At 50.3% G+C, this 26400-nt stretch overlaps 1 protein-coding gene across 3 annotated transcripts in view; it reads right to left on the bottom strand.

The window, feature by feature from the left end:
• The window catches only part of CNTFR (ciliary neurotrophic factor receptor), a 483759-nt gene that overhangs the window by 200508 nt on the left and 256851 nt on the right, over positions 1 to 26400 (bottom strand). For all 3 annotated transcript variants that reach the window (XM_073556707.1, XM_073556705.1, XM_073556706.1), the window contains one exon: positions 18651 to 18743. In XM_073556707.1, the coding sequence (XP_073412808.1) occupies positions 18651 to 18743 (93 nt within the window). The remainder of the gene's footprint in view (positions 1 to 18650; positions 18744 to 26400) is intronic.

Raw genomic sequence — 26400 nt, 5'->3', positions numbered from 1 at the left:
CTGACATCTGGTGAGTATTTTTGAAAAATTGGTGACGTGTTCAATACTTATTTCACCCGCTGTGTGTGTTATATATATATATACTCCGCTGAACTCCTGTGTATATATTTATATACACCCTCGCACATACAGGAGATCACCGGTGTATACACATGAGGTCAGAGTCAGACACAGGAGATGAGCGGCATTTCGCACTTCCAGGGTACAGCGCCCCCCATCTGTAGTGTACTGCTGCGCCAGACTCTCCATGTGGCGGGTTTTCTTACAGTATATTTCACTTATGGTGTATGGGGTAGTAATGGCCCCCAAGAGCCTCATACACTCCCTGGAAATGAAGACGGATTGTTTAAGAGACCGTTTTCATTAAGTCATGGCTGCGCCGCTCCCGGAATGAAGCATCCACTAATTTATGGCGAGTTCCCGGATAGTAGGAGTCTCCTCGCCAGAAAAATGCCGACTGTCCTGCCCAGGATTAACCAGTATGACGCCAGCGTCATCAATACCCCGAGACATGGAGGAGCTGAGAGCACAACAGGCCTGTCCGAGGGCACATGGAGGGGCAGCTGTGATCATAACTGAGGCCTGCAGACAGCAAGGGGCAGAGGGCACCGGACTCCAGATAGGGGGCAAAGGGCAGGGGGCGAAGGGAATAGGACACAATGGCACACGGCAGATGACAAGGGGCAGAGGACACAGCATAAAGGAGAGAGGGCGCAGGGCAGGGAACTAAAGGAAGAGGACAAAGGGCAAAAGGTGAATGAGAGTCAACAATGTGTAGACATATTTTTATATTCTCCCTTTTGGTCAAGTAAAATTACCAGCTTGAAGTCTGAGGCTGCATCAGTGAGAAAATCTGTATGAAAACATGTCCCCTCCTGCTGCCCAGTGACCCCTGCCCCATTCATTGTCCCTCCTCCTACCCAGTGCCTTCTGCGTTGTGTCCTCGACCCTGTGCTTCATTCATTGCCCCTCCTGGTGCCCAGAGCCCTCTACGTTGTGTCCTCAGCACTGTGTCCCATTCATTGTCCCTCCTGGTGCCCAGAGCCCTCTGCATTGTGCCCTCGGTCCAGTTCCCCATTCATTGCCCCTCCTGGTGCCCAGAGCTCTCTACGTTGTGTCCTCGGCCCTGTGTCCCATTCATTGTCCCTTCTGGTGCCCAGAGCCCTCTGCATGGTGCCCTCGGTCCTGTTCACCATTCATTGTCCCTCCTGGTGCCCAGAGCCTTCTGCATTGTGTCCTTGGCCCTGTGTCCCATTCATTGTCCCTCCTGGTGCCCAGTACTCTGTGTTGTGTCTTTGGCCCAGTGCTTCATTCATTGCCCCTCCTGGTGCCCAGAGCCCTCTACGTTGTGTCCTCAGAACTGTGTCCCATTCATTGCCCCTCCTGGTGCCCAGAGCCCTCTGCATTGTGCCCTCGGTCCAGTTCCCCATTCATTGTCCCTCCTGGTGCCCAAAGCCCCCTGCATTGTGCCCTCGGTCCTGTTCACCATTCATTGTCCCTCCTGGTGCCCAGAGCCCTCTGCATTGTGTCCTTGGCCCTGTGTCCCATTCATTGTCCCTCCTGGTGCCCAGTTCCTTCTGCGTTGTGTCCTCGGCCCTGTTCCCCATTCATTGTCCCTCCTGGTGCCCAGAGCCCTCGGCGTTGTGCCCTCGGTCCTGTTCCCATTCACTGTCCTTCTTGGTGCCCAGTTCCTTCTACGTTGTGTCCTCGGCCCTGTGTCCCATTCATTGTCCCTCCTGGTGTCCAGAGCCCTCTGCGTTGTGCCCTCGGTCCTGTTCCCATTCACTGTCCTTCTTGGTGCCCAGTTCCTTCTGCGTTGTGTCCGCGGCCCTGTGCCCCATTCATTGTGATTATTTTATCATGTTACAATAATTACACAATGATATCTCTATTGTATCGGTTCGTATTCGCTTTTCTGTATAGATTGTGTTCCTTTGGGAAGGATTATTTGTGTGAAGCATGCAGCATGTGCGGGTACACGGTGGCGGCGGCGTTGGCCTCTTTGCTGTTTATTTATATTCCATGTTTTTCTATGAATCTGAAAATGCTCCGAGTCTGTGATAAAAGTTGGTCTTATCCTCATTTACTCTTCGCAGCTCCGAGCTGTCAGGCTGCCGTGCCGCCAACACATATGGGCTGACAGACTCGGATTGTTCCAGACTGCTCGTATTAATTAAAGAAGCAGTCAACATGGTTGACAAAAAATGTAAACAATGAATTAATGGGAGCAGCGGCGGTGCCGAGCTCCGGAGACGCAATCCCAAGGAATCTCTGTGATGCTGAGCCACGTGACCTCAGGAATGACCATCGGCTATCCTACAGTAATGTCTGCCCGTATATGTCTGCCAGATATAATGTCTGCCTGATCATGTATCCAGGCCATGGAATGGATCACACTTATGTGGATGGTCGACAACTTCTCCTTTACTGAACATCAGTTTTCTCAGTTACACGGCCCAAGCCGACATCAGACAGCAGTAAGAAGAACTGCATCTGCCATCGACTGTATCAACCATGCTGTCACATCCAACACGGACTGACCGACTCATACTGTCACATCTGACACTAACTGTACCAACCATACTGTCACATCCGACACCTAATGTACCAACAATACTGTCACATTCGCAACCTAATGTACCAACAATACTGTCACATGTGACACCGGACAACAACTATACCAACCATACTTTCACATCCAACACCGACTGACTCAATCATACTGTCACATCTGACACCAACTGTACCAACCATACTGTCACATTTGACAGCTTATACTGATTGTACCAACCACTGTCACATCCGACTGTACCAACCATGCTGTCACATCCGACTGTACCAACCATACTGTCACATTCTACACCGGACACCAACGGTACCAACCATATTGTCAAATGCAACACGAAATACACCAAACATACTGTCACATCGGACATTGGACACCAACTATACCAACCATACTGTCATACTTGATACCAATCATATTATCACATCCAACACCAACTACACCAACCATACTGTCACATCCGACATCAACTATACCAACCGTGCTGTCACATCTGACACAAACTACAGCAACCGACACCAGACAACAACTACACCAACCATACTGTCACATCTGACACCGACTTTACCAAACATACTGTCAAATTCGACACCAACTGTAGAACCCATACGGTCACATTCGACACCTGACACCCACTGTAGCAACTGTTGTGAGTTCATTCTCTGGTTCACCAGTTATGAGTTCCTCTTCTGGACTCCCTCTGGTGGTGGCGGGAGGTGGTGCGCCTGGTTTGATCGGTGGAGATCTGCCACCTGAGAATGAGGATGACGATTGGATCTCAGGATTCTCAGATTGGATTTAAGACAGCCGACGCCCTATTCAGTTGCTGGTGATTCCTTCTGGCTTGTCAGCTCTTGGCTTTCAGCTCTGTTCCAGTCATCTAAAGCTAAGTTTTTCTGCTAATGTTCACACTTGATTTTGTTGGTCTATTCAGTTTTTTGTGTGGTCTGCCAGCCCCGACTGGGGGCCGAGCTGAATTTCCACTCTTATTTATCAGTATTTTGCCAATTGGCTTTTTGTCCCTTACTAGTTCGGTCTCTTTTTGCTCTGTCTCAGAATATTTCAGAGTGCTGATATAGTGGGAGAAGTCTAGTGACTTCAGGGTTAATTTTGCTATCAGAAGTGTTGGACATTACTTTTGTAGGGTTTTTTGCAGGTTGCAGATTGTGTCTTCCATTTCCTTTTCTGTCTAGTTAGTTTGGGCCCCATCATTTGCTCAGCCTATTTTCCTGCCTGTGTTTGTGCCTTCATCTTCAGAAGGCTGAGAGCCTTCGGAGTTAGAGGGGCACTCCTTGCATCCTTCTTCAACTCTGTTGTGGCATCAGTCATCTTCTTTGGTGTGGCATGCTGGGGTAGTGGCATATCAACCAGGGACAGGAATAGGCTGGACAGACTGATTAGAAGGGCCAGCTCTGTCCTGGGATGCCCCCTTGACCCAGTTCAGGAAGTAGGCGACAGGAGGATACTGGCCAAGGTGAGCTACATGGTGTAGAATGATTCCCATCCCATGCATGAGACCGTGACAAAGATGTATATCCAAAAAAACCCAAAAGAATAAGGCGCAAAAAATGAAAATAAATACAGAGAAATTTTATTAAAGCTCATATAGCATGTACGAAGAGAAGAAACAAACAGGTGTGAATACCACCCTATTAGGTATACATAAATTCATATAAGAATGTGCAACATGAAAGATGCACAAATGCTAAATATAGCCCATCAAAGACGGTGTGATATAGGCGCAAAATCGCAAAAAACAGCTACAAATCTCAAAGAGAGGAAAAAGTAGGCAAAAAATAAATAAATATAAAGCCTACAAACAAGTATATGCAAAGTTGCAGCTGTAACCTCTCCCAAATAGAGACAGAGCAACCACTGTAATGATGGACTACATAGAGCAATAAAATAAAATGCCATGTGCAATATAAAGTGCATAGTGCATAGTCATCATCATAGCAGCAGAAATTAATGAAACACACATTGTATAGCAGCCATCCAAAATATATATATACCCGGAAATCGGTGTAGGAAATAGATGCACTAATGTATAAGGTGTTAAATATTTCTAAAAGGTAAACAGTATTGTTGCATCAATGCCCGTAATATCTATCACTACAAAACCCTATCGTTGGTACTCACCAAACATGCATCTGTTGGATGAAAGTCACCCATGGCTGCATACAAGCCGCTAACATGGAGGCCCATAGTCAAAAATGAATAATTGGTGAACTACCATATGCATACCTGGGGTGGGGAAGATGCCCCGACGCGCGTTTCGCGTCAGCTTCCTCCTTTGGCGGAGAATAAACCTCAGTTTTGGACCCAGGTGACAATACGAGTTGCCCCAGACCACCAAGAAAATTGTAAATTTTTGGTGCTGCATAATTTGCATGATACTATTGTTCTGGGTTTTCCTTGGTTGCAAACTCATAACCCAGTTTTGGATTGGAAATCTTGGTCTGTGGGGAGTTGGGGTTGTCAGTGTGTTCTTAGGGACGCTCCTGTTTTCTCTACCTCTCCTCAGTCCCATGATATTCCTGATTATCTAGCCGATTTTTCTGATGTATTTAGTGAGAGTAAGTCTGCGTCTTTGCCTCCTCATAGGAGTTATGACTGTGCAATTGAGTTGATGCCTGGGTGTAAATTTCCCAAGGGTCGGCTTTTCAACTTATCAGTACCCGAACATGATGCTATGCGATCCTATATTAAGGAGTCGTTGGAGAAGGGTCATATTAGACCATCCTCGTCACCTTTAGGTGCTGGGTTTTTTTGTGGCAGAGAAAAATGGTTCATTAAGACCGTGTATTGATTATCGTTCCCTTAACAAGATGACGGTTAAATATCAGTACCCGTTACCTCTGATGTCTGATTTATTCTCCAAAGTTAAGAGTGCCTGCTGGTTTACTAAGCTTGAACTCAGGGGGGCGTATAATCTTATTCGCATCAAGTATGGGGATGAATGGAAGACGGCGTTTAATACTCCGGAGGGACATTTTGAGTACCTGGTGATGCCTTTTGGGCTCTCTAATGCCCCTTCTGTCTTCCAGTCCTTTATGAATTATGTTTTCCGAGACTTTGCGGATAAGTTTTTGATCATCTATCTGGATGATATTTTGGTCTTTTCTAGTGATTGGGATTCTCATGTGGAACACGTCCGGACTGTGTTCCGGATTTTGAGGGAGAATTCCCTGTTTGTTAAGGGATCGAAATGCCTCTTTGGTGTACAGAGGATTTCATTTTTGGGATTTATCTTATCTCCATCGACTATTGAAATGGACCCGGCCAAGGTACAGGCCATTTATGATTGGGTTCAGCCCACTTCTTTGAAGGCTCTCCAGAAGTTTTTGGGTTTTGCTAATTTCTATCGTAAATTTATAGGTAATTTTTCTGGTATTGTCAAACCACTGACTGATCTGACCAAGAAGGGAGCTGATGTGCTGAATTGGTCTCCTGAGGCTATCTCAGCATTTCAGGAGCTTAAGCAGAGATTTACTTCAGCTCCAGTTTTACGGCAACCTGATGTCTCACTTCCATTTCAGGTGGAGGTAGATGCTTCTGAGATTGGTGCAGGAGCTGTTTTGTCCCAAAAAGACCCTGTGACTTCTAAGATGAATCCCTGTGTCTTCTTTTCTCGAAAGTTCTCCCCATCTGAACGCAACTATGACGTGGGGAATCGGGAATTGTTGGCCATGAAGTGGGCATTTGAGGAGTGGAGACATTGGTTGGAGGGAGCTAGACATCAAGTTGTGGTCCTCACCGATCACAAGAATTTGATTTATCTGGAGTCGGCCAAACGCTTGAATCCTAGACAGGCTAGATGGGCCTTGTTTTTCACGCGCTTTAATTTTGTGGTCTCTTTTCTTCCGGGCACTAAGAATGTTAAGGCAGACGCCCTTTCCAGGAGTTTCTTTGCCGATTCTCTTAGTGTGACCGAGCCTACTACCATCCTAGGTGAGGGGGTAGTCCTTTCTGCCATTTCGCCCGATTTGAGACGCGCCCTGGAGGAATTTCAGGAGGATAAACCTGAGCGTTGCCCTATGGGAAAATTGTATGTTCCTGACCAGTGGAGAAAGAGTGATGTCTGAAATTCATTGCTCCGCATTGGCTGGTCATCCAGGTATTTTTGGTACCAGAGATTTGGTGAGTCGGTCCTTTTGGTGGCCTGCCTTATCTCGTGACGTCAGGAATTTTGTACAGTCCTGTGGGACTTGTTCTCGGTCTAAACCCTGTTCGCGTTCTAGTGGGTTGCTGATGCCCTTGCCGGTGCCCAAGAGGCCATGGACCCATATCTCAATGGATTTATTTCTGATCTTCCTGTCAGAGAATGATTGTTATCTGGGTGATTTGTGATAGATTTTCGAAGATGGTCCATCTTGTACCACTCCCAAAGTTGCCATCTTCCGCTGAGTTGGTGCCCTTGTTTTTACAACAGGTGGTTCGGTTACATGGGATTCCTGAGAACATTGTGTCCGACAGAGGAGTCCAGTTTGTTTCCAGATTCTGGAAAGCCTTTTGTTCCAATTTGGGAATTCAGTTATCCTTCTCCTCCGCGTTTCATCCCCAGACCAATGGACAGACTGAGAGAACATACCAGACTTTGGAGTCCTATTTGAGATGTTTTATATCTGCTGATCAGGATGATTGGGTCTCATTTTTGCCCTTGGCCGATTTCGCACTGAACAATAGAGCTAGTTCTGCCACTTTGATGTCACCCTTTTTCTGTAATTTTGGGTTTAATCCTCGATTCTCTTCAGGGCAAGTGGAATCTTCGTCTTGCCCAGGTGTGGACACTGTGGTTAAGAGAATGCAGCAGATATGGGACCAAGTGGTGGACAAGTTGTCACTCTCTCAGGAAAAGGCCCAGCGATTTTCCAACCGGCATAAGACCATTGGTCCCCGGTTTAAAGTGGGTGATATGGTTTGGTTGTCGTTTAAGAATATTCCTATGAAGGTTGCATCTCCTAAATTTAAGCCAAGATTTATTGGTCCTTATAAGATTTTGGAAATTCTTAATCCTGTTTCGTTTCGATTGGCTCTTCCAGTTACGTTCAAGATCCATAACGTATTTCACAAATCTCTGTTGAAGAGGTTTGTTGAGCCAGTGGTTCCTATGGCAGCACCTCCTGACCCTGTATTGGTCGAAGGCAATGTGGAATATGAGGTAGAGAAAATATTGGATTCTCGTTTGGTTAGACGGAGACTCCAGTATTTGGTCAAATGGAAGGGTTATGGTCAGGAGGATAATTCTTGGGTCTCTGCCTTTGATATTCATGCCAATAGATTGGTTCGTGCTTTTCACCGGGCCCATCCTGATCGGCCTGGTGGCGTGGATGAGGGTTCGGTGACCCCTCCTTAAGGGGGGGTACTGTTGTGAGTTCATTCTCGGGTTCACCAGTTGTGCGATCCCCTTCTGGACTCCCTCTGGTGGTGACGGGAGGTGGTGCGCCTGGTTTGATCGGTGGAGATCTGCCACCTGAGAATGAGGATGACGATTGGATCTCAGGATTCTCAGATTGGATTTAAGACAGCCGACGCCCTATTCAGTTGCTGGTGATTCCTTCTGGCTTGTCAGCTCTTGGCTTTCAGCTCTGTTCCAGTCATCTAACGCGAAGTTTTTCTGCTAAATGTTCACACTTGATTTTGTTGGTCTATTCAGTTTTTTGTGTGGTCTGCCAGCCCCAGCTGGGGGCCGAGCTGAATTTCCACTCTTATTTATCAGTATTTTGCCAATTGGCTTTTTGTCCCTTACTAGTTCGGTCTCTTTTTGCTCTGTCTCAGAATATTTCAGAGTGCTGATATAGTGGGAGAAGTCTAGTGACTTCAGGGTTAATTTTGCTATCAGAAGTGTTGGACATTATTTTTGTAGGGTTTTTTGCAGGTTGCAGACAGTGTCTTCCCTTTCCTTTCCTGTCTAGTTAGTTTGGGCCCCATCATTTGCTCAGTCTATTTTCCTGCCTGTGTTTGTGCGTTCATCTTGTTTCACCGTCAATACATGTGTGTGGGATATCTATTCCTTTGGGGTCTGCTCTGGGGCAGTTAGTTTTCCCTTTTCTTCCTTTAGGCTTATGTAGTCCTCCGGCCGTGATGAGGCGTCTAGGTCCATCGTAGGCACGCTCCACGGCTACTGCTAGTTGTGTGGTAAGATCAGGGATCTGCAATCTGCATAGTTACCAACCACTCTGGTTTTCTGTGGCTTAGCTTGTTTTGCTTTTTTCTCCTCGGTGACCCATTCATAACAAGCAACCATATTGTCACATGCGACTGTATCAACAATACTGTCACATGCGACGACAACTGTACCATACTGTCACATCCAACACCAACTGTACCGACCATACTGTCACATCAGACACCAACCATACTGTCACATCAGACACCGACGGTACCAACCATACTGCAACATCCGACACCAACTGTAGCAACCATACTGTCACATCCGACACCTGACCCCGACTGTAGGAACCATACTGTCACATCAGACTGTACCAAACATACTGTCACATCCGACACCAGCCATAATGTCACATCCGACACCAAATACACCAACCACACTGTCAGATCCGACATCGGATACCAACTGTAGCAACCATACTGTCACATCCGACACCAACTACATCAACCATACTATCACATCCTACATCGGACACCAACTACACCAACCATACTGTCACATCAGACACCGACTGTACAACCATACTGTCACATCCGACACCTAATGTACCAACCATACTATCACATCCTACATCGGACACCAACTACACCAACCATACTGTCACATCTGACATCGCACACCAGCTGTACCAACCATATTGTCACGGGACAGGGCCTGAGGTATACAGCACATATGGGATACAGTCTGAAATATACAGCACACATGGGGCACAGCCTGAGGTAAACAGCACATATGGGACAAAGCCTGGGGTATACAGCACATATGGGATACAGCCTGAGGTATACAGCATACAAGGGACACAGCCTGAAATATACAGCACATATGGAACACAGCCTGAGATATAGAGCACATATAAGACACAGACTGAGGTATACAGTACACATGGGACACAGCCTGAGGTATACAGAACATAGGGGACACAGCCTGAGGTATACAGCACATATGGGGCACTGCCTGAGGTATACAGCACATATGGGATACAGACTGAGGTATACAGCATACAAGTGACACAGTCTGAGGTATACAGCACATATGGGACACACCCTGAGGTATACAGCTCATATGGAGCACTGCCTGAGGTATACAGCACATACAGGACATAGCTGTAGGCACCGGAGATGGATGCCCTCACACTGGAGATTAAAGCTCCGCAACGTAAACTGACGCATCACGCAGTAAATAAAAGCCCCATGGTAGAGACGAACACCCTCTGCTGGTCAGCTGTATACCTCCCTGCTGGTCAGCTGTATACCTCCCTGCTGGTCAGCTGTATATCCCCCTGCTGGTCAGCTGTATACCCCCCTGCTGGTCAGCTGTATGCCCCCCTGCTGGTCAGCTGTATACCACCCTGCTGGTCAGCTGTATACCCCCCTGCTGGTCAGCTGTATACCTCCCTGCTGGTCAGCTGTATACCTCCCTGCTGGTCAGCTGTATACCCCCCCACTGGCCACCTGCATACCCCTTGCTGGTCAGCTGTACAACCCCCTGCTGGCCACCTGCATACCCCCTGCTGGTCAGCTGTATACCTCCCTGCTGGTCAGCTGTACACCCCCCTGCTGTTCAGCTGTATACCCCCCTGCATGTCAGCTGCAAACCCCCCTGCAGGTCAGCTGTATACCTCCCTGCTGGTCAGCTGTATACTCCCCTGCTGGTCAGCTGTATAACTCCCTGCTGGTCAGCTGTATACCTCCCTGCTGGTCAGCTGTATACCCCCTGCTGGTCAGCTGTATACCCCCTGCTGGTCAGCTGTATACCCCCTGCTGATATTCCATCATGTCCCCATCATATACCATCATTTATATCGTTCCCCGCACCCACTTCAGAGCAGCTGCAGCACCACAAGGGTTAATGCAACATCCTGATTAGTTAATAGGATTGATCGTGCGTCCTGCGGCCCTGGTATAGTAAGTGCACCGTCAATGGCAATACCATGAATTATTCACAGGCCCCTGTATAATGGAGCAGCCATGACGTCACCCCCGACCCCAGCACAGGAGGGCAGACAAATCAGCAATGAGGACGGCAGTCCTATGTAAATCCCATCTTATAATACTCTACAGGACAGAAATATTTGGCTGAGTTGTTCAGGCCAGGCCCAGAGATGACAACAAGTGGCCCCTGCCGTCCACACTGGGGGCCGCTATCCTCCCTGGATACGTGGGATGTTTTGTTTAGCACGGCTGGGCGAGTACACCAGGTGCTGACCAGTATTAGCTGGAGACACCAGGTAACTGTGCCATGGGCCAAACCAAACAGCAGCTCCTTCCCTTCCTGACCTCGCAGACCACTTCACGGGTCCACGGGCTGCAGGCCACGGAGAAAAACCCACGGATGAAGATCCGGCGTGTGATGTAGGAGGTTTCTGCAGATCTGAGAGGACGGAGCTACAATGTGGATGTAACGAAATATGAAAACGTGGCCAATAACCGAGGAATGAGACCGACAATGGCCAGACGTGTGACAGTGAGGCCACGGAGGAGCAGCACAGAAGCAGCAAGGGCACGGAGGAGCAGCACAGAAGCACCATGGGCACGGAGGAGCAGCACAGAAGCACCATGGGCACGGAGGAGCAGCACAGAAGCAGCAAGGGCACGGAGGAGCAGCACAGAAGCACCATGGGCACGGAGGAGCAGCACAGAAGCACCATGGGCACGGAGGAGCAGCACAGAAGCACCATGGGCACGGAGGAGCAGCACAGAAGCACCATGGGCACGGAGGAGCAGCACAGAAGCACCATGGGCACGGAGGAGCAGCACAGAAGCAGCAAGGGCACGGAGGAGCAGCACAGAAGCACCATGGGCACGGAGGAGCAGCACAGAAGCACCATGGGCACGGAGGAGCAGCACAGAAGCAGCAAGGGCACGGAGGAGCAGCACAGAAGCAGCAAGGGCACGGAGGAGCAGCACAGAAGCACCATGGGCACGGAGGAGCAGCACAGAAGCAGCAAGGGCACGGTGGAGCAGCACAGAAGCAGCAAGGGCACGGAGGAGCAGCACAGAAGCAGCAAGGGCACGGAGGAGCAGCACAGAAGCAGCAAGGGCACGGAGGAGCAGCACAGAAGCACCATGGGCACGGAGGAGCAGCACAGAAGCAGCAAGGGCACGGAGGAGCAGCACAGAAGCACCATGGGCACGGAGGAGCAGCACAGAAGCACCATGGGCACGGAGGAGCAGCACAGAAGCAGCAAGGGCACGGAGGAGCAGCACAGAAGCACCATGGGCACGGAGGAGCAGCACAGAAGCACCATGGGCACGGAGGAGCAGCACAGAAGCAGCAAGGACACGGAGGAGCAGCACAGAAGCAGCAAGGGCACGGAGGAGCAGCACAGAAGCACCATGGGCACGGAGGAGCAGCACAGAAGCAGCAAGGGCACGGAGGAGCAGCACAGAAGCAGCAAGGGCACGGAGGAGCAGCACAGAAGCAGCAAGGGCACGGAGGAGCAGCACAGAAGCAGCAAGGGCACGGAGGAGCAGCACAGAAGCAGCAGGGGCACGGAGGAGCAGCACAGAAGCACCATGGGCACGGAGGAGCAGCACAGAAGCACCATGGGCACGGAGGAGCAGCACAGAAGCACCATGGGCACGGAGGAGCAGCACAGAAGCATCATGGGTACGGAGGAGCAGCACAAAAGCACTATGGGTATGGAGGAGCAGCACAGAAGCACCATGGGCACGGAGGAGCAGCACAGAAGCACCATGGGTATGGAGGAGCAGCACAGACGCACCATGGGTACGGAGGAGCAGCACAGAAGCACCATGGGCACGGAGGAGCAGCACAGAAGCACCATGGGTACGGAGGAGCAGCACAGACGCACCATGGGCATGGACGAGCAGCACAGAAGCACCATGGGTACGGAGGAGCAGCACAGAAGCACCATGGGCATGGAGGAGCAGCAAAAAACCCATGGGTACAGAGGAACAGTACAGAAGCATCATGGGCACGGAGGAGCTGCACAAAAGCACCATGGGCACGGAGGAGCAGCACAGAACCACCATGGGGACGGAGGAGCAGCACAGAAGCAGCAAGGGCACGGAGGAGCAGCACAGAATCACCATGGACATGGATGAGCAGCACCACAGCCACTAAGGAGCAGCATCATGGACACAGAAGAGCAGCACCGTGGCCACAGAGGAGCAACAACGCAGACAGAGAGGAGCAGCACTCAGACCACTGAGAAGCACTGCGGACACAGGTGAGCACAGGGGCGCAGCACCATGGACACAAAGGAGCAGCATCGCGGCCATGGAGGAGCAGCACTATGGACACAGATGAGCACACAGAAGCAACATCACCAAGACCACATAGGAGTAGCACCACGGATACAGAAGAGCAGCACCTAGACCACTGAGAAGCAGCACCGCGACCACATAGGAGTAGCACCGCAGACACAGAGAAGCAACACCCAGACCACTGCGCAGCAGCAGAGACCACAGAGGAGCAGCATCGCAGCCACGGAGAAGCAGCACTGCAGCTACAAAGGAGCAGCACCGCGGCCATGGAGGAGTAGCACCCACCGCGGCCATGGAGGAGCAGCACCGCAGCCATGGAGGAGCAGCACCGCGGCCATGGAGGAGTAGCACCCACCGCGGCCATGGAGGAGCAGCACCGCGGCCATGGAGGAGTAGCACCGCGGCCATGGAGGAGTAGCACCCACCGCGGCCATGGAGGAGCAGCACCGCGGCCATGGAGGAGCAGCACCCACGGCGGCCAAGGAGGAGTAGCACTGCAGCCACAGGGGAGCAGCACCGCGGCCATGAAGGAGAAGAAGAAAAGCACCATGGGCACGGAGGAGAAGCACAATGGCCATGGAGGGGCAGTACCAACCGCTCTCCGAACACGACTGTACAGGAAGAGAACATGTGAGTAGCCAAGGACCCGGTGACACGGCAAACCGGAGAGACATTGCTTATATCAGTCAGTATATAATTATATACAGGAGATACCCAGTGTGATGGTGTGATATGTTGTGTGGGTATCACTTTGTGTCTATTTATATTTTACAGATTTCTATAGTGTTCTCTTGTTGCCCTGTATCATTCTGTGTATTCCCCATATTTGTGAAAAAAGAAGGTATCCAGCTGAGCTGAGTTGGAAACTGAGGACTGAGAGCACTACACGTGTTCGAAACGCGTCCAGTTATCTAGGACATTCCTTCCTCCAGTATACACTGGTTATCAAGCAGCTTATTACCTTTTAATTTGTTTCAATAAAGATTTTGGATTTTATCTCCGGAGCTGGATACCTTCTTTTTTCACAAGTACCTGACGTCAAGCAGAGACGCTTCCTTGCTCGGATAGAACTACTCATGTGCGGTGTGGACATCACTATAAGGGTGAGCTGAATCAACTTTTTTGTATTCCCCATATTGTCTAGAGTCTCAATTACCTTCCAAAAGTCTGATAATTGAATCAGTTCACTTAAGGCCCCTTTACATTTAGCGATGCACAAGTGATCCCGACCACGATACAACCCGGTCAGGATCGCTGGTGCATCGCTAAATGGTCGCTAGTGAGCTGCCAAACAGGCAGATCTCACCAGCGACGCAGCAGCGGTCGGCGGTCGCTCTTACCTTTCAGACGCGGCGAGGGTGGCCGTCTTCCGCCTGCGTCCATGGCTCGCTCGTCGGCGCCAGTAGGAAGCCGACGACGAGAAATGGACCAGGCTGATCTTGCGTGATCAGCGATAGCCAGCGGGGGAGTCGATCGGTGGTGAGTATCACATGTAGTGATATCGCTGCTGCGTCACAAAATCGGTGACGCTTTAGCGATATTGCTAGCAATATCGCTATGTGTAAAGCCCCCTTTACTGTCTGCAGCATGACTGTATCTATGCCTCTTGATGAACCCCCTGCAGTGCCAAAGGCACCTTTGTCAGGTCTGGGAGGCCTGAAAACCACCCCAACCTCTCTAACTACCCCTGGACATAAGGATGGGGTGGGGAGGACAGGAGCTGTGAAGACGACACGTCAGAGAGAAGGGGAAGCATAACGACCCATTTTATCCTCTGTCTGCTGGATTAATGGACTCTCATCTCCTTGGACATTAATCCTGTTACTGAACTGCATTTGTGTTCTGGACTATTTTATCCTCAGTGTGGTGGATTGCTTATGGACCTTTTAGTTTTGCCTATAATAAAGGACTTGGGATTGTTCACACTTCTCTCGCTCTGTTGATTGTGTGGTATCGGAGAAGGACCTCGTGACACTCAGGTTATACCAGCTGTACATATATGATTATATACAGGAGATGCACAGGTTATACCAGCTGTACATATACAATTATATCCAGGAGATGCACAAGTTATAACTGCTGTACATATATAATTATATACAGGAGACGCCCAGGTTATACCAGCTGTACATAAATAATTATATACAGGAGATGCACAGGTTATACCAGCTGTACATATATAATTATTTACAGGAGATGTCCAGGTTATACCAGCTGTACATATATAATTATATACAGGAGATGCCCAGGTTATACCGGGTGTACATATATAATTATTTACAGGAGATGTCCAGGTTATACCAGCTGTACATATATAATTATATACAGGAGATACCCAGGTTATACCAGCTGTACATATATAATTATATACAGGAGATGCCCAGGTTATACAGGCTGTACATATATATTTATATACAGGAGATGTCCAGGTTATACCAGCTGTAGATATATAATTGCATACAGGAGTTGCCCAGGTTATACCAGCTGTAGATATATAATTGTATACAGGAGATACCCAGGTTATACCGGCTGTACATATATCATTATATACAGGAGATGCCCAGGTTATACCAGCTGTACATATGTAATTATATACAGGAGATGCCCAGGTTATACCAGCTGTACATATGTAATTATATACAGGAGATGCCCAGGTTATACCAGCTGTACATATATAATTATATACAGAAGATGCCCAGGTTATACCAGCTGTACATATATAATTATATACAGGAGATGCCCAGGTTATACCGGCTGTACATATATAATTATATACAGGAGATGCCCAGGTTATACCAGCTGTACAGATATAATTATATACAGGAGATGCCCAGGTTATACCGGCTGTTTATATATAATTATATACAGGAGATGCCCAGGTTATACCGGCTGTTTATATATAATTATATACAGGAGATGCCCAGGTTATACCGGCTGTACATACAGTCATGGCCAAAAGTATTGACACCCCTGCAATTCTGTCAGATAATATTCCGTTTCTTCCTGAAAATGATTGCAAACACAAATTCTTTGGTATTATTATCTTCATTTAATTTGTCTTAAATGAAAAAACACAAAAGAGAATGAAGCAAAAAGCAAAATATTGATCATTTCACACAAAACTTCAAAAATGGGCCAGACAAGAGTATTGGCACCCTCAGCCTAATACTTGGTTGCACAACCTTTAGCCAAAATAACTGCGACCAACCGCTTCCGGTAACCATCAATGAGTTTCTTACAATGCTCTGCTGGAATTTTAGACCATTCTTCTTTGGCAAACTGCTCCAGGTCCCTGATATTTGAAGGGTGCCTTCTCCAAACTGCCATTTTTAGATCTCTCCACAGGTGTTCTATGGGATTCAGGTCTGGACTCATTGCTGGCCACCTTAGAAGTCTCCAGTGCTTTCTCTCAAACCATTTTCTAGTGCTTTTTGAAGTGTGTTTTGGGTTATTGTCCTGCTGGAAGACCCATGACCTCTGAGGTAGACCCAGCTTTCTCACACTGGGCCCTACATTATGCTGCAAAATTTGTTGGTAGTCTTCTGACTTCATAATGCCATGCACACGGTCAAGCAGTCCAGTGCCAGAGGCAGCAAAGCAACCCCAAAACATCAGGGAACCTCCGCCATGTTTGACTGTAGGGACCGTGTACTTTTCTTTGAATGCCTCTTTTTTCTCCTGTAAACTCTATGTTGATGCTTTTGCCATAAAAGCTCTACTTTTGTCTCATCTGACCAGAGAACATTCTTCCAAAACGTTTTAGGCTTTTTCAGGTAAGTTTTGGCAAACTCCAGCCTGGCTTTTTTATGTCTCGGGGTATGAAGTGGGGTCTTCCTGGGTCTCCTACCATACAGTCCCTTTTCATTCAGATGCCGACGGATAGTACGGGTTGACACTGTTGTACCCTCGGACTGCAGGGCAGCTTGAACTTGTTTGGATGTTAGTGGAGGTTCTTTATCCAACATCCGCACAATCTTGCATTGAATTTTTCTTTTCCGTCCACATCTAGGGAGGTTAGCCACAGTGCCATGGGCTTTACACTTCTTGATGACACTGCGCACGGTAGACACAGGAACATTCAGGTCTTTGGAGATGGACTTGTAGCCTTGAGATTGCTCATGCTTCCTCACAATTTGGTTTCTCAAGTCCTCAGACAGTTCTTTGGTCTTCTTTCTTTTCTCCATGCTCAATGTGGTACACACAAGGACACAGGACAGAGGTTGAGTCATCTTTAATCCATGTCAACTGGCTGCAAGTGTGATTTAGTTATTGCCAACACCTGTTAGGTGCCACAGGTAAGTTACAGGGGCTGTTAATTACACAAATTAGAGAAGCATCACATGATTTTTCGAACAGTGCCAATACTTTTGTCCACCCTCTTTGTTATGTTTGGTGTGGAATTATATCCAATTTGGCTTTAGGACAATTCTTTTTGTGTTTTTTCATTTAAGACAAATTAAATGAAGATAATAACAAAGAATTTGTGTTTGCAATAATTTTCAGGAAGAAACTGAGTATTATCTGACAGAATTGCAGGGGTGTCAATACTTTTGGCCATGACTGTATATAATTATATACAAGAGATGCCCAGGTTATACCAGCTGTACATATATAATTATATACAGGAGATGCCCAGGTTATACCGGCTGTACATATATAATTATATACAGGAGATGCCCAGGTTATAGTGGCTGTACATATATCATTATATACAGGAGATGCCCAGGTTATACCAGCTGTACATATATAATTATATACAGGAGATGCCCAGGTTATACCAGCTGTACATATATAATTATATACAGGAGATGCCCAGGTTATACCAGCTGTACATATATAATTATATACAGGAGATGCCCAGGTTATACCAGCTGTACATATATAGTTACATACAGGAGATGCCCAGGTTATACCGGCTGTACATATATAATTATATACAGGAGATGCCCAGGTTATAGCGGCTGTACATATATCATTATATACAGGAGATGCCCAGGTTATACCAGCTATACATATATAATTATATACAGGAGATGCCCAGGTTATACCGGCTGTACATATATAATTATATACAGGAGATGCCCAGGTTATACCGGCTGTACATATATAATTATATACAGGAGATGCCCAGGTTATACCGGCTGTACATATATAATTATATACAGGCGATGCCCAGGTTATACCGGATGTACATATATAATTATATACAGGAGATGCCCAGGTTATACCGGCTGTACATATATAATTATATACAGGAGATGCCCAGGTTATACCAGCTGTACATATATAATTATATACAGGAGATGCCCAGGTTATACCAGCTGTACATATATAGTTACATACAGGAGATGCCCAGGTTATACCGGCTGTACATATATAATTATATACAGGAGATGCCCAGGTTATACCAGCTGTACATATATAATTATATACAGGAGATGCCCAGGTTATACCAGCTGTACATATATAATTATATACAGGAGATGCCCAGGTTATACCGGCTGTACATATATAATTATATACAGGAGATGCCCAGGTTATACCAGCTGTACATATATAATTATATACAGGAGATGCCCAGGTTATACCAGCTGTACATATATAGTTACATACAGGAGATGCCCATGTTATACCGGCACAGTCTGCACAGTTCCGCCCTCATGACGGCCCCGGCGGCCCTTACCTCTCTGCGGGCTACGTCCTGCGCGCTGGCTTTGGCTGTGCTCTAATGAGCTGGATTCAGAGATGAACGGGCGACTTCTGGGTTTTGCTTCAGCTGTAAGAGAAAAGGATGGATGAGAGGAAGATACAATGAAGCCAGACACAGGGCTCTAAGAGAAGCGGCTCCCCCTGCTGGTGGGGCGCATGGGTGATGTAACACAGTGACTGATGCACATGCATAATCCCTGTACAAAGAAATGTTCACCACCAGAGCTGCAGTCACTATTCTGCTGTTACATCGTGTCTTATCCTCAAGTCACCTCCAGAGCTGCAGTCCCTATTCTGCTGTTACATCGTGTCTTATCCTCCAGTCACCTCCAGAGCTGCAGTCACTATTTTGCTGTTACATCATGTCTTATCCTCAAGTCACCTCCAGAGCTGTACTCACTATTCTGCTGTTACATCGTTGTCTTATCCTCCAGTCACGTCGAAAGCTGCAGTCACTATTCTGCAGTTACATCATGTCTTATCCTCCAGGCACCTCCAGAGCTGCAGTCACTATTCTGCTGTTACATCGTGTCTAATCCTCCAGTCACCTCCAGAGCTGCTGTCACTATTCTGCAGTTATAGCGTGTCTTATCCTCCAGCCACCTCCAGAGCTGCAGTCACTATTCTGCAGTTATAGCGTGTCTTATCCTCCAGCCACCTCCAGAGCTGCAGTCACTATTCTGATGTTACATCGTGTCTTATCCTCCAGTCACCTCCAGAGCTGCAGCCACAAATCATTTTCACATCCCAGTCTCATCTTATATTTCCTTGGATGACCACATAGAGCATGCGCTGTACACACCCTGATCCAGCAGGGGGCAGCGCTGATCCCACCACCTGGGAGATGAGAGGAAATCATCAGATTGTGGTTTTGTCCTGATGAAGCTCTTTCCTCAGCACCATCCCTCCATCCTCTTAATCAGCTCCATCCCTTCCACAGGTCCATCCCCTCCATAGGGCAGCGCAGCATATTTATCCATATATCCCTTTCTACTATTGCCATAGGAAATCATCAGCATTTGTGCTGCAGCTCTGGCTGTGACTGGAGGATGAGCTTGGAACTTGTGGTGCCCTAACCCATAAAGTAGAAGAAAATCCACTGGGCAAAGTCATTAAGGGAAAGCTTCTGCTGCGGGAAGGTGAGCGGCGGCCGGGTGCACTGGCAGCAGTGGGCGCTGGTGACCGCAGAGGAGGAGCCGCTACTCACACCTGGTCTCTGGGGCTCTGCGGTCACAGCCCCCATCCCCCGCTGTACAGACCTCAAGACAAGGGGTGATTTGTGGGGGGCCCCCGTAAAACCGCAGCCCCCCTCTGGCCCACATCCTCTCACAACGGCTCTTGTGTGCTGATCCGAGCGACTGAGGGTCAGGAAATGAAAAGAACAAGCGTACTGTAAGAAGCGAGCGCATTCCCGGCGAGGCACTGGCTAATTACCCGAGAGGTCGGGAGGCCACAGCGAAGCCACACTGTACAGCCATGCACCATGAGGGGAGGCCTGTGCCCCTCCACTGCCCGCTCCTCACCCGTCCCAGGGCACCACCATCGCCACTCATACTCTGCACCTTCACTGGGGGTCCGTGGCACCTCCACCACGCGCCTGCGCTCCTCACCAGGGACCCCGGCACCTCCACCGCTTGCCCACACTCCTCACCTTCACTAGGGAGCCATGGCACCTCCACCGCTTGCCCGCACTCCTCACCTTCACCAGGGGTCTCGTGGCTCCTCCACCACTTGCCTGCGCTCCTCACCCGGGGCTGAGGCATCTCCACCGTTTGCCCACACTCCTCACTTTCACCATGGGTCCGTGGCACCTCTATCGCTCGCCCGCGCTCCTCACCTTCACCAGGGGGCCGCGGCACCTCTAACGCTCGCCCGTGCTCCTCACCTTCACCAGCGGCCGCATCCCCATCCACCGCCCGCTCCTTACCAGGGACCCCGGCACCTCCACTGCCCGCTCCTCATCAGAGACCGCGCCATCTCCACCACCCACTCCTCAGCGGGTGCCGCAGCACCTCCACCATCTGCTACTCCTCACCAGAGACCCCGGCACCTATACCACCCGCTCCTCACCAGAGACCGTGGGACCTCCATCACCCACTCCTCACCAGAGACCGCGGCACCTCCATCACCCGCTCCTCACAGGAGTCTGCGGCACTTCCACCACCCGCTCTTCACCAGGGACTGCGACACCTCCACCGCCCGCTCCTCAGCAGGGACCCCGGCATCTCCACCGACCGCTCCTCACCAGGGACCGTGGCACCTCCACAGCCCACTCCTCAGTAGGGATAGCAGCACCTCCACTGCCCACTCCTCACCAGGGACCGAGGCACTTCCACCGCCCGCTCCTCACCAGGGACCACTTCACCACCACCGCCAGCTCCTCAGCAGGGACCACTTCACCTCCACCGCCCGTTCGTCACCAGGGACTCCACCACACGCTCCTCACCAGGGACCCCGGCACCTCCACCGACCGCTCCTCACCAGGGACCCCAGCACCTCCAACGCCCGCTCCTCACCAGGGACCCCGGCACCTCCACTGCCCGCTCCTCATCAGAGACCGCGCCATCTCCACCACCCACTCCTCAGCGGGTGCCGCAGCACCTCCACCATCTGCTACTCCTCACCAGAGACCCCGGCACCTATACCACCCGCTCCTCACCAGAGACCGTGGGACCTCCATCACCCACTCCTCACCAGAGACCGCGGCACCTCCATCACCCGCTCCTCACAGGAGTCTGCGGCACTTCCACCACCCGCTCTTCACCAGGGACTGCGACACCTCCACCGCCCGCTCCACAGCAGGGACCCCGGCATCTCCACCGACCGCTCCTCACCAGGGACCGTGGCACCTCCACAGCCCACTCCTCAGTAGGGATAGCAGCACCTCCACTGCCCACTCCTCACCAGGGACCGAGGCACTTCCACCGCCCGCTCCTCACCAGGGACCACTTCACCTCCACCGCCCGCTCCTCAGCAGGGACCACTTCACCTCCACCGCCCGTTCGTCACCAGGGACTCCACCACACGCTCCTCACCAGGGACCCCGGCACCTCCACCGACCGCTCCTCACCAGGGACCCCAGCACCTCCAACGCCCGCTCCTCACCAGGGACCCCGGCACCTCCACCGCTTGCCCACACTCCTCACCTTCACTAGGGAGCCATGGCACCTCCACCGCTTGCCCGCACTCCTCACCTTCACCAGGGGTCTCGTGGCTCCTCCACCACTTGCCTGCGCTCCTCACCCGGGGCTGAGGCATCTCCACCGTTTGCCCACACTCCTCACTTTCACCATGGGTCCGTGGCACCTCTATCGCTCGCCCGCGCTCCTCACCTTCACCAGGGGGCCGCGGCACCTCTAACGCTCGCCCGTGCTCCTCACCTTCACCAGCGGCCGCATCCCCATCCACCGCCCGCTCCTTACCAGGGACCCCGGCACCTCCACTGCCCGCTCCTCATCAGAGACCGCGCCATCTCCACCACCCACTCCTCAGCGGGTGCCGCAGCACCTCCACCATCTGCTACTCCTCACCAGAGACCCCGGCACCTATACCACCCGCTCCTCACCAGAGACCGTGGGACCTCCATCACCCACTCCTCACCAGAGACCGCGGCACCTCCATCACCCGCTCCTCACAGGAGTCTGCGGCACTTCCACCACCCGCTCTTCACCAGGGACTGCGACACCTCCACCGCCCGCTCCTCAGCAGGGACCCCGGCATCTCCACCGACCGCTCCTCACCAGGGACCGTGGCACCTCCACAGCCCACTCCTCAGTAGGGATAGCAGCACCTCCACTGCCCACTCCTCACCAGGGACCGAGGCACTTCCACCGCCCGCTCCTCACCAGGGACCACTTCACCTCCACCGCCCGCTCCTCAGCAGGGACCACTTCACCTCCACCGCCCGTTCGTCACCAGGGACTCCACCACACGCTCCTCACCAGGGACCCCGGCACCTCCACCGACCGCTCCTCACCAGGGACCCCAGCACCTCCAACGCCCGCTCCTCACCAGGGACCCCGGCACCTCCACCGCTTGCTCCTCACCAGGGACCCTGGCACCTCCACCGCCTGCTCCTCACCAGGGACCCCGGCACCTCCACTGCCCACTCCAGCTTCTTATCCAGCCCTGACCCCACGGGCCCAGACATTTCCCTCCTCACACTCCATGACCTGTCCAGTACCGACCCGAAACCATTGTAGGTCCCTCCTTAAAGGAAGTGTCCGGAGCAGAGTAAAGCGAGAAGTTGTGCAGACGTCCGGCCATCCTCTGTGTGTCACCCTCCACCAATGGTGGATCTCTGCGTGCTGTCAGGGAATGGAATCATCACCGAACAGCCAATTCACCTCTCGACAGCTCCTCACGGGCGGCAGCTGGAGCAAAATGCCTCAACGACTCTCCCCAACCACTGGGAATGAAGAACCTCCCAGGGCTGCAGAGCACTGACCAAGGGCTTCAACTACTGCTGAGCTTCCGGAAGACTCGGGAAGCCCGTGACACACTGTAACGAGCCATGCAGCTGTGTGAGCACCGCACGGGCAGAACTTCACTGGCGTCCAGCAGTATAATGATCCTTACACAAGTGTATGTGAGCTCGGTGCCACCTGGATCCTCAGTGCCATGGATACCGGGGCCCGAGCACCAGCTGTGGTCACCTCATGCGCCCTATACGGGCCATGGCCTCATCTGAGCTGCCCTATAGGAACACTGTGCTGCCCAGACCAACCAATCACAGCTCAGCTTGTAGTTTACAATACCAACCAATCACAGCTCAGCATATACCAGAGCAACCAATCACAGCTCAGCTTGTAGTTTACAATACCAACCAATCACAGCTCAGCTTATAGTTTAGCAAAGCGACCAATCACAGCTCAGGTTATATTTTACCATGTCAGTGGTCGACTTTCACTTTATACACCCCTGTGATATATACGGGGCCCCTGTGATATATACGAGGCAACTGTGATATATACGGGGCCCCTGTGATATATACGAGGCCCCTGTGATATATACGGGGGCCCTGTGATATATACGGGGCCCCTGTGATATATACGGGGCCCCTGATCTATACGGAGCCCGTGATAAATATGGAGCCCCTGTGATATATACGGAGCCCCTTTGATATATACGGAGCCCCTGTGATATATACGGGGCCCCTGTGATATATACGGGGCCCCTGTGATATATATACAGAGCCCGTGATCTATACGGGCCCCCTGTGATCTATACGGAACCCCTGTGATATATACGGGGCCCCTGTGATATATACTGGACCCCTGTGATATATAGGAGGCCCTTGTGATATATATGGAGCCGCTGTGATATATATATGGGACCCCTGTGATATATACGGGGCCCCTGTGATATATATGAAGCCATTGTTATATATACAGTATATACGGCACCCCTGTGATGTATACGGAGCCGCTGTGATATATACGGGACCCCAGTGATATATATGGGGCCCCTGTGATGTATATGGAGCCCCTGTGATATATATGGAGACACTGTGATATATATGGTGCCCCTGTGTAATATACGGGACCCCTGTGTAATATACTTGGCCCCTGTGATATATACGGGGCCACTGTGATATATACAGGGCCCCTGTGACATATACGGGGCCCCTGTGATATATACGGAGCCGCTGTGATATATACGGGGCCCCTGTGATATATACAAAGCCCCTGTGATATATATATACGGGGCCCCTGTGATATATACGTGGGGGCCGCTGTGATATATCCAGAACCCCTGTGATATATACGTGGCTCCTGTGATATATATGGGGCCCCTGTGATATATACACGGGGCCACTGTGATATATACGTGGCTCCTGTGATATATACGGGGCCCCTGTGATATATACGGGACCACTGTGATATATACAGGGCCCCTGTGATATATACGGGGCCCCTGTGATATATACAAAGCCCCTGTGATATATATATGGGGCCCCTGTGATATATACGGGGCCCCTTTGATATATATGGGTCCCCTGTGATATATACGTGGCCCCTGTGATATATACGTGGCCCCTATGATATATACGGTGCCATTGTGATATATCCGAGACCCCTGTGATATATACGGGGCCACTGTGATATATCCAGGACCCCTGTGATATTTATGTGGCCCCTGTGATATATACGTGGCCCCTGTGATATAAACGGTGCCATTGTGATATTTCCGGGACCCCTGTGATATATACGGGGCCGCTGTGATATCTCTGGGACCCCTGTGATATATACGTGGCTCCTGTGATATATACGGGGCCCCTGTGATATATACGGAGCTGCTGTGATATATATGGGGTACACGTGGATCCCTATTAGTGTTCCGTCTCCCTTTCAGACCCCCAGAACAGAACAGCTATTATTGGGGAAGTATTTGAGGGTTCTGCACTTCCTGGACTGCAGCCACCTCTCCAGGAATGATGGCGTACATACAGGGGCCGAGCTCGGCGGAGACCCCGCTAATTAACGCCTTGACTCGTAACGAGGGGCCAAGCTGGGAAATACAAAAACGGATTCTCCAGAAAAGAGAGAGACGAAATAAAAGGCCAAAATAAGTGATGAGATTAATGACTCCAGGGATCTCACCCGCACTGCTCTCCCTGCCCCGATGTTCGGTCACTTCTCAGGCGTGTGAAGAGTTAATCTGCGAGACAATAATCTAAGCGCCATCACTGACAACATGAAAAGGCGTCTGACAACCTCCATTATCACAGGATCATGAAAGGCAAAAAAACAACAAAACATCCCATGAGAAGGCGCGTTGTGCTGGCGGGAAGGTTCGGGTCACACGGCGCCGCTCACCGCCAAGTGCACAATGTGAATACCAACAGGGCGAGGGGGACGCAGCTGATGAAAGAGGGGTCCGGGCCCTCTCCCCCCGCCATGCCAGGGCCGGCTAATCCCTTCCTACACACAGGCTTTTCACGCAGCCGCTTTCAAGTTCACGGCCCTTTCAGCCGGGACGAGCGTGGCGCAACAATACCGGCGCATTCCTCAGACTGGGAACTGCCAAGGATCACTCCGTCAAAGCGGGATGGATGTCAGCTCCTGAGCACTGAATGCAGCTCATGTCACAGGACGAGGGGGGCCAGGGACAGAGCCGGGGACTCTCAGCTCGCAATTAGTTTGCGCAATTTCCCAATTCTATTCATTTTACTACCAGTGAAGTCACAATGTCAGCAACGATACAAGCACAGTGAAGGAAATAAGTATTTGATCCCTTGCTGATTTTGTAAGTTTTCCCACTGACAAAGACAGGAACAGTCTATAATTTTAAGGGCAGGTTAATTGTAACATTGAGAGATAGAATATCAAAAATAAAATCCAGAAAATCACATTGTATAAATTATATAAATGTATTTGCATTTTGCAGTGAGAAACAAGTATTTGATCCCCTACCAACCATTAAGAGTTCTGGCTCTTACAGACCAGTTAGACGCTTCTAATCAACTCGCTACCAGCATTACAGACAGCTGTCTTACATAGTCACCTTTATAAAAGACCCCTGACCACAGACTCAATTATTAATCAGTCAGACTCTAACCTCTACAACATGGGCAAGACCAAAGATCTTTCTAAGGATGTCAGGGACAAGATCATAGACCTGCAAAAAGCTGGAAGGGCTACAAAACCATAAGTAAGACGCGGGGTGAGGAGGAGACAACTGTTGGTGCAATAGTAGGAAAATGGAAGAAATACAAAATGACT

The sequence above is a fragment of the Dendrobates tinctorius genome, unplaced genomic scaffold (genome assembly GCF_039654945.1).
Source record: "Dendrobates tinctorius isolate UK_male_01 unplaced genomic scaffold, ASM3965494v1 ptg000237l, whole genome shotgun sequence".
NCBI classification, from domain to species: Eukaryota; Metazoa; Chordata; class Amphibia; order Anura; family Dendrobatidae; genus Dendrobates; species Dendrobates tinctorius.
This window is presented reverse-complemented; position numbering and strand designations above follow the sequence as displayed.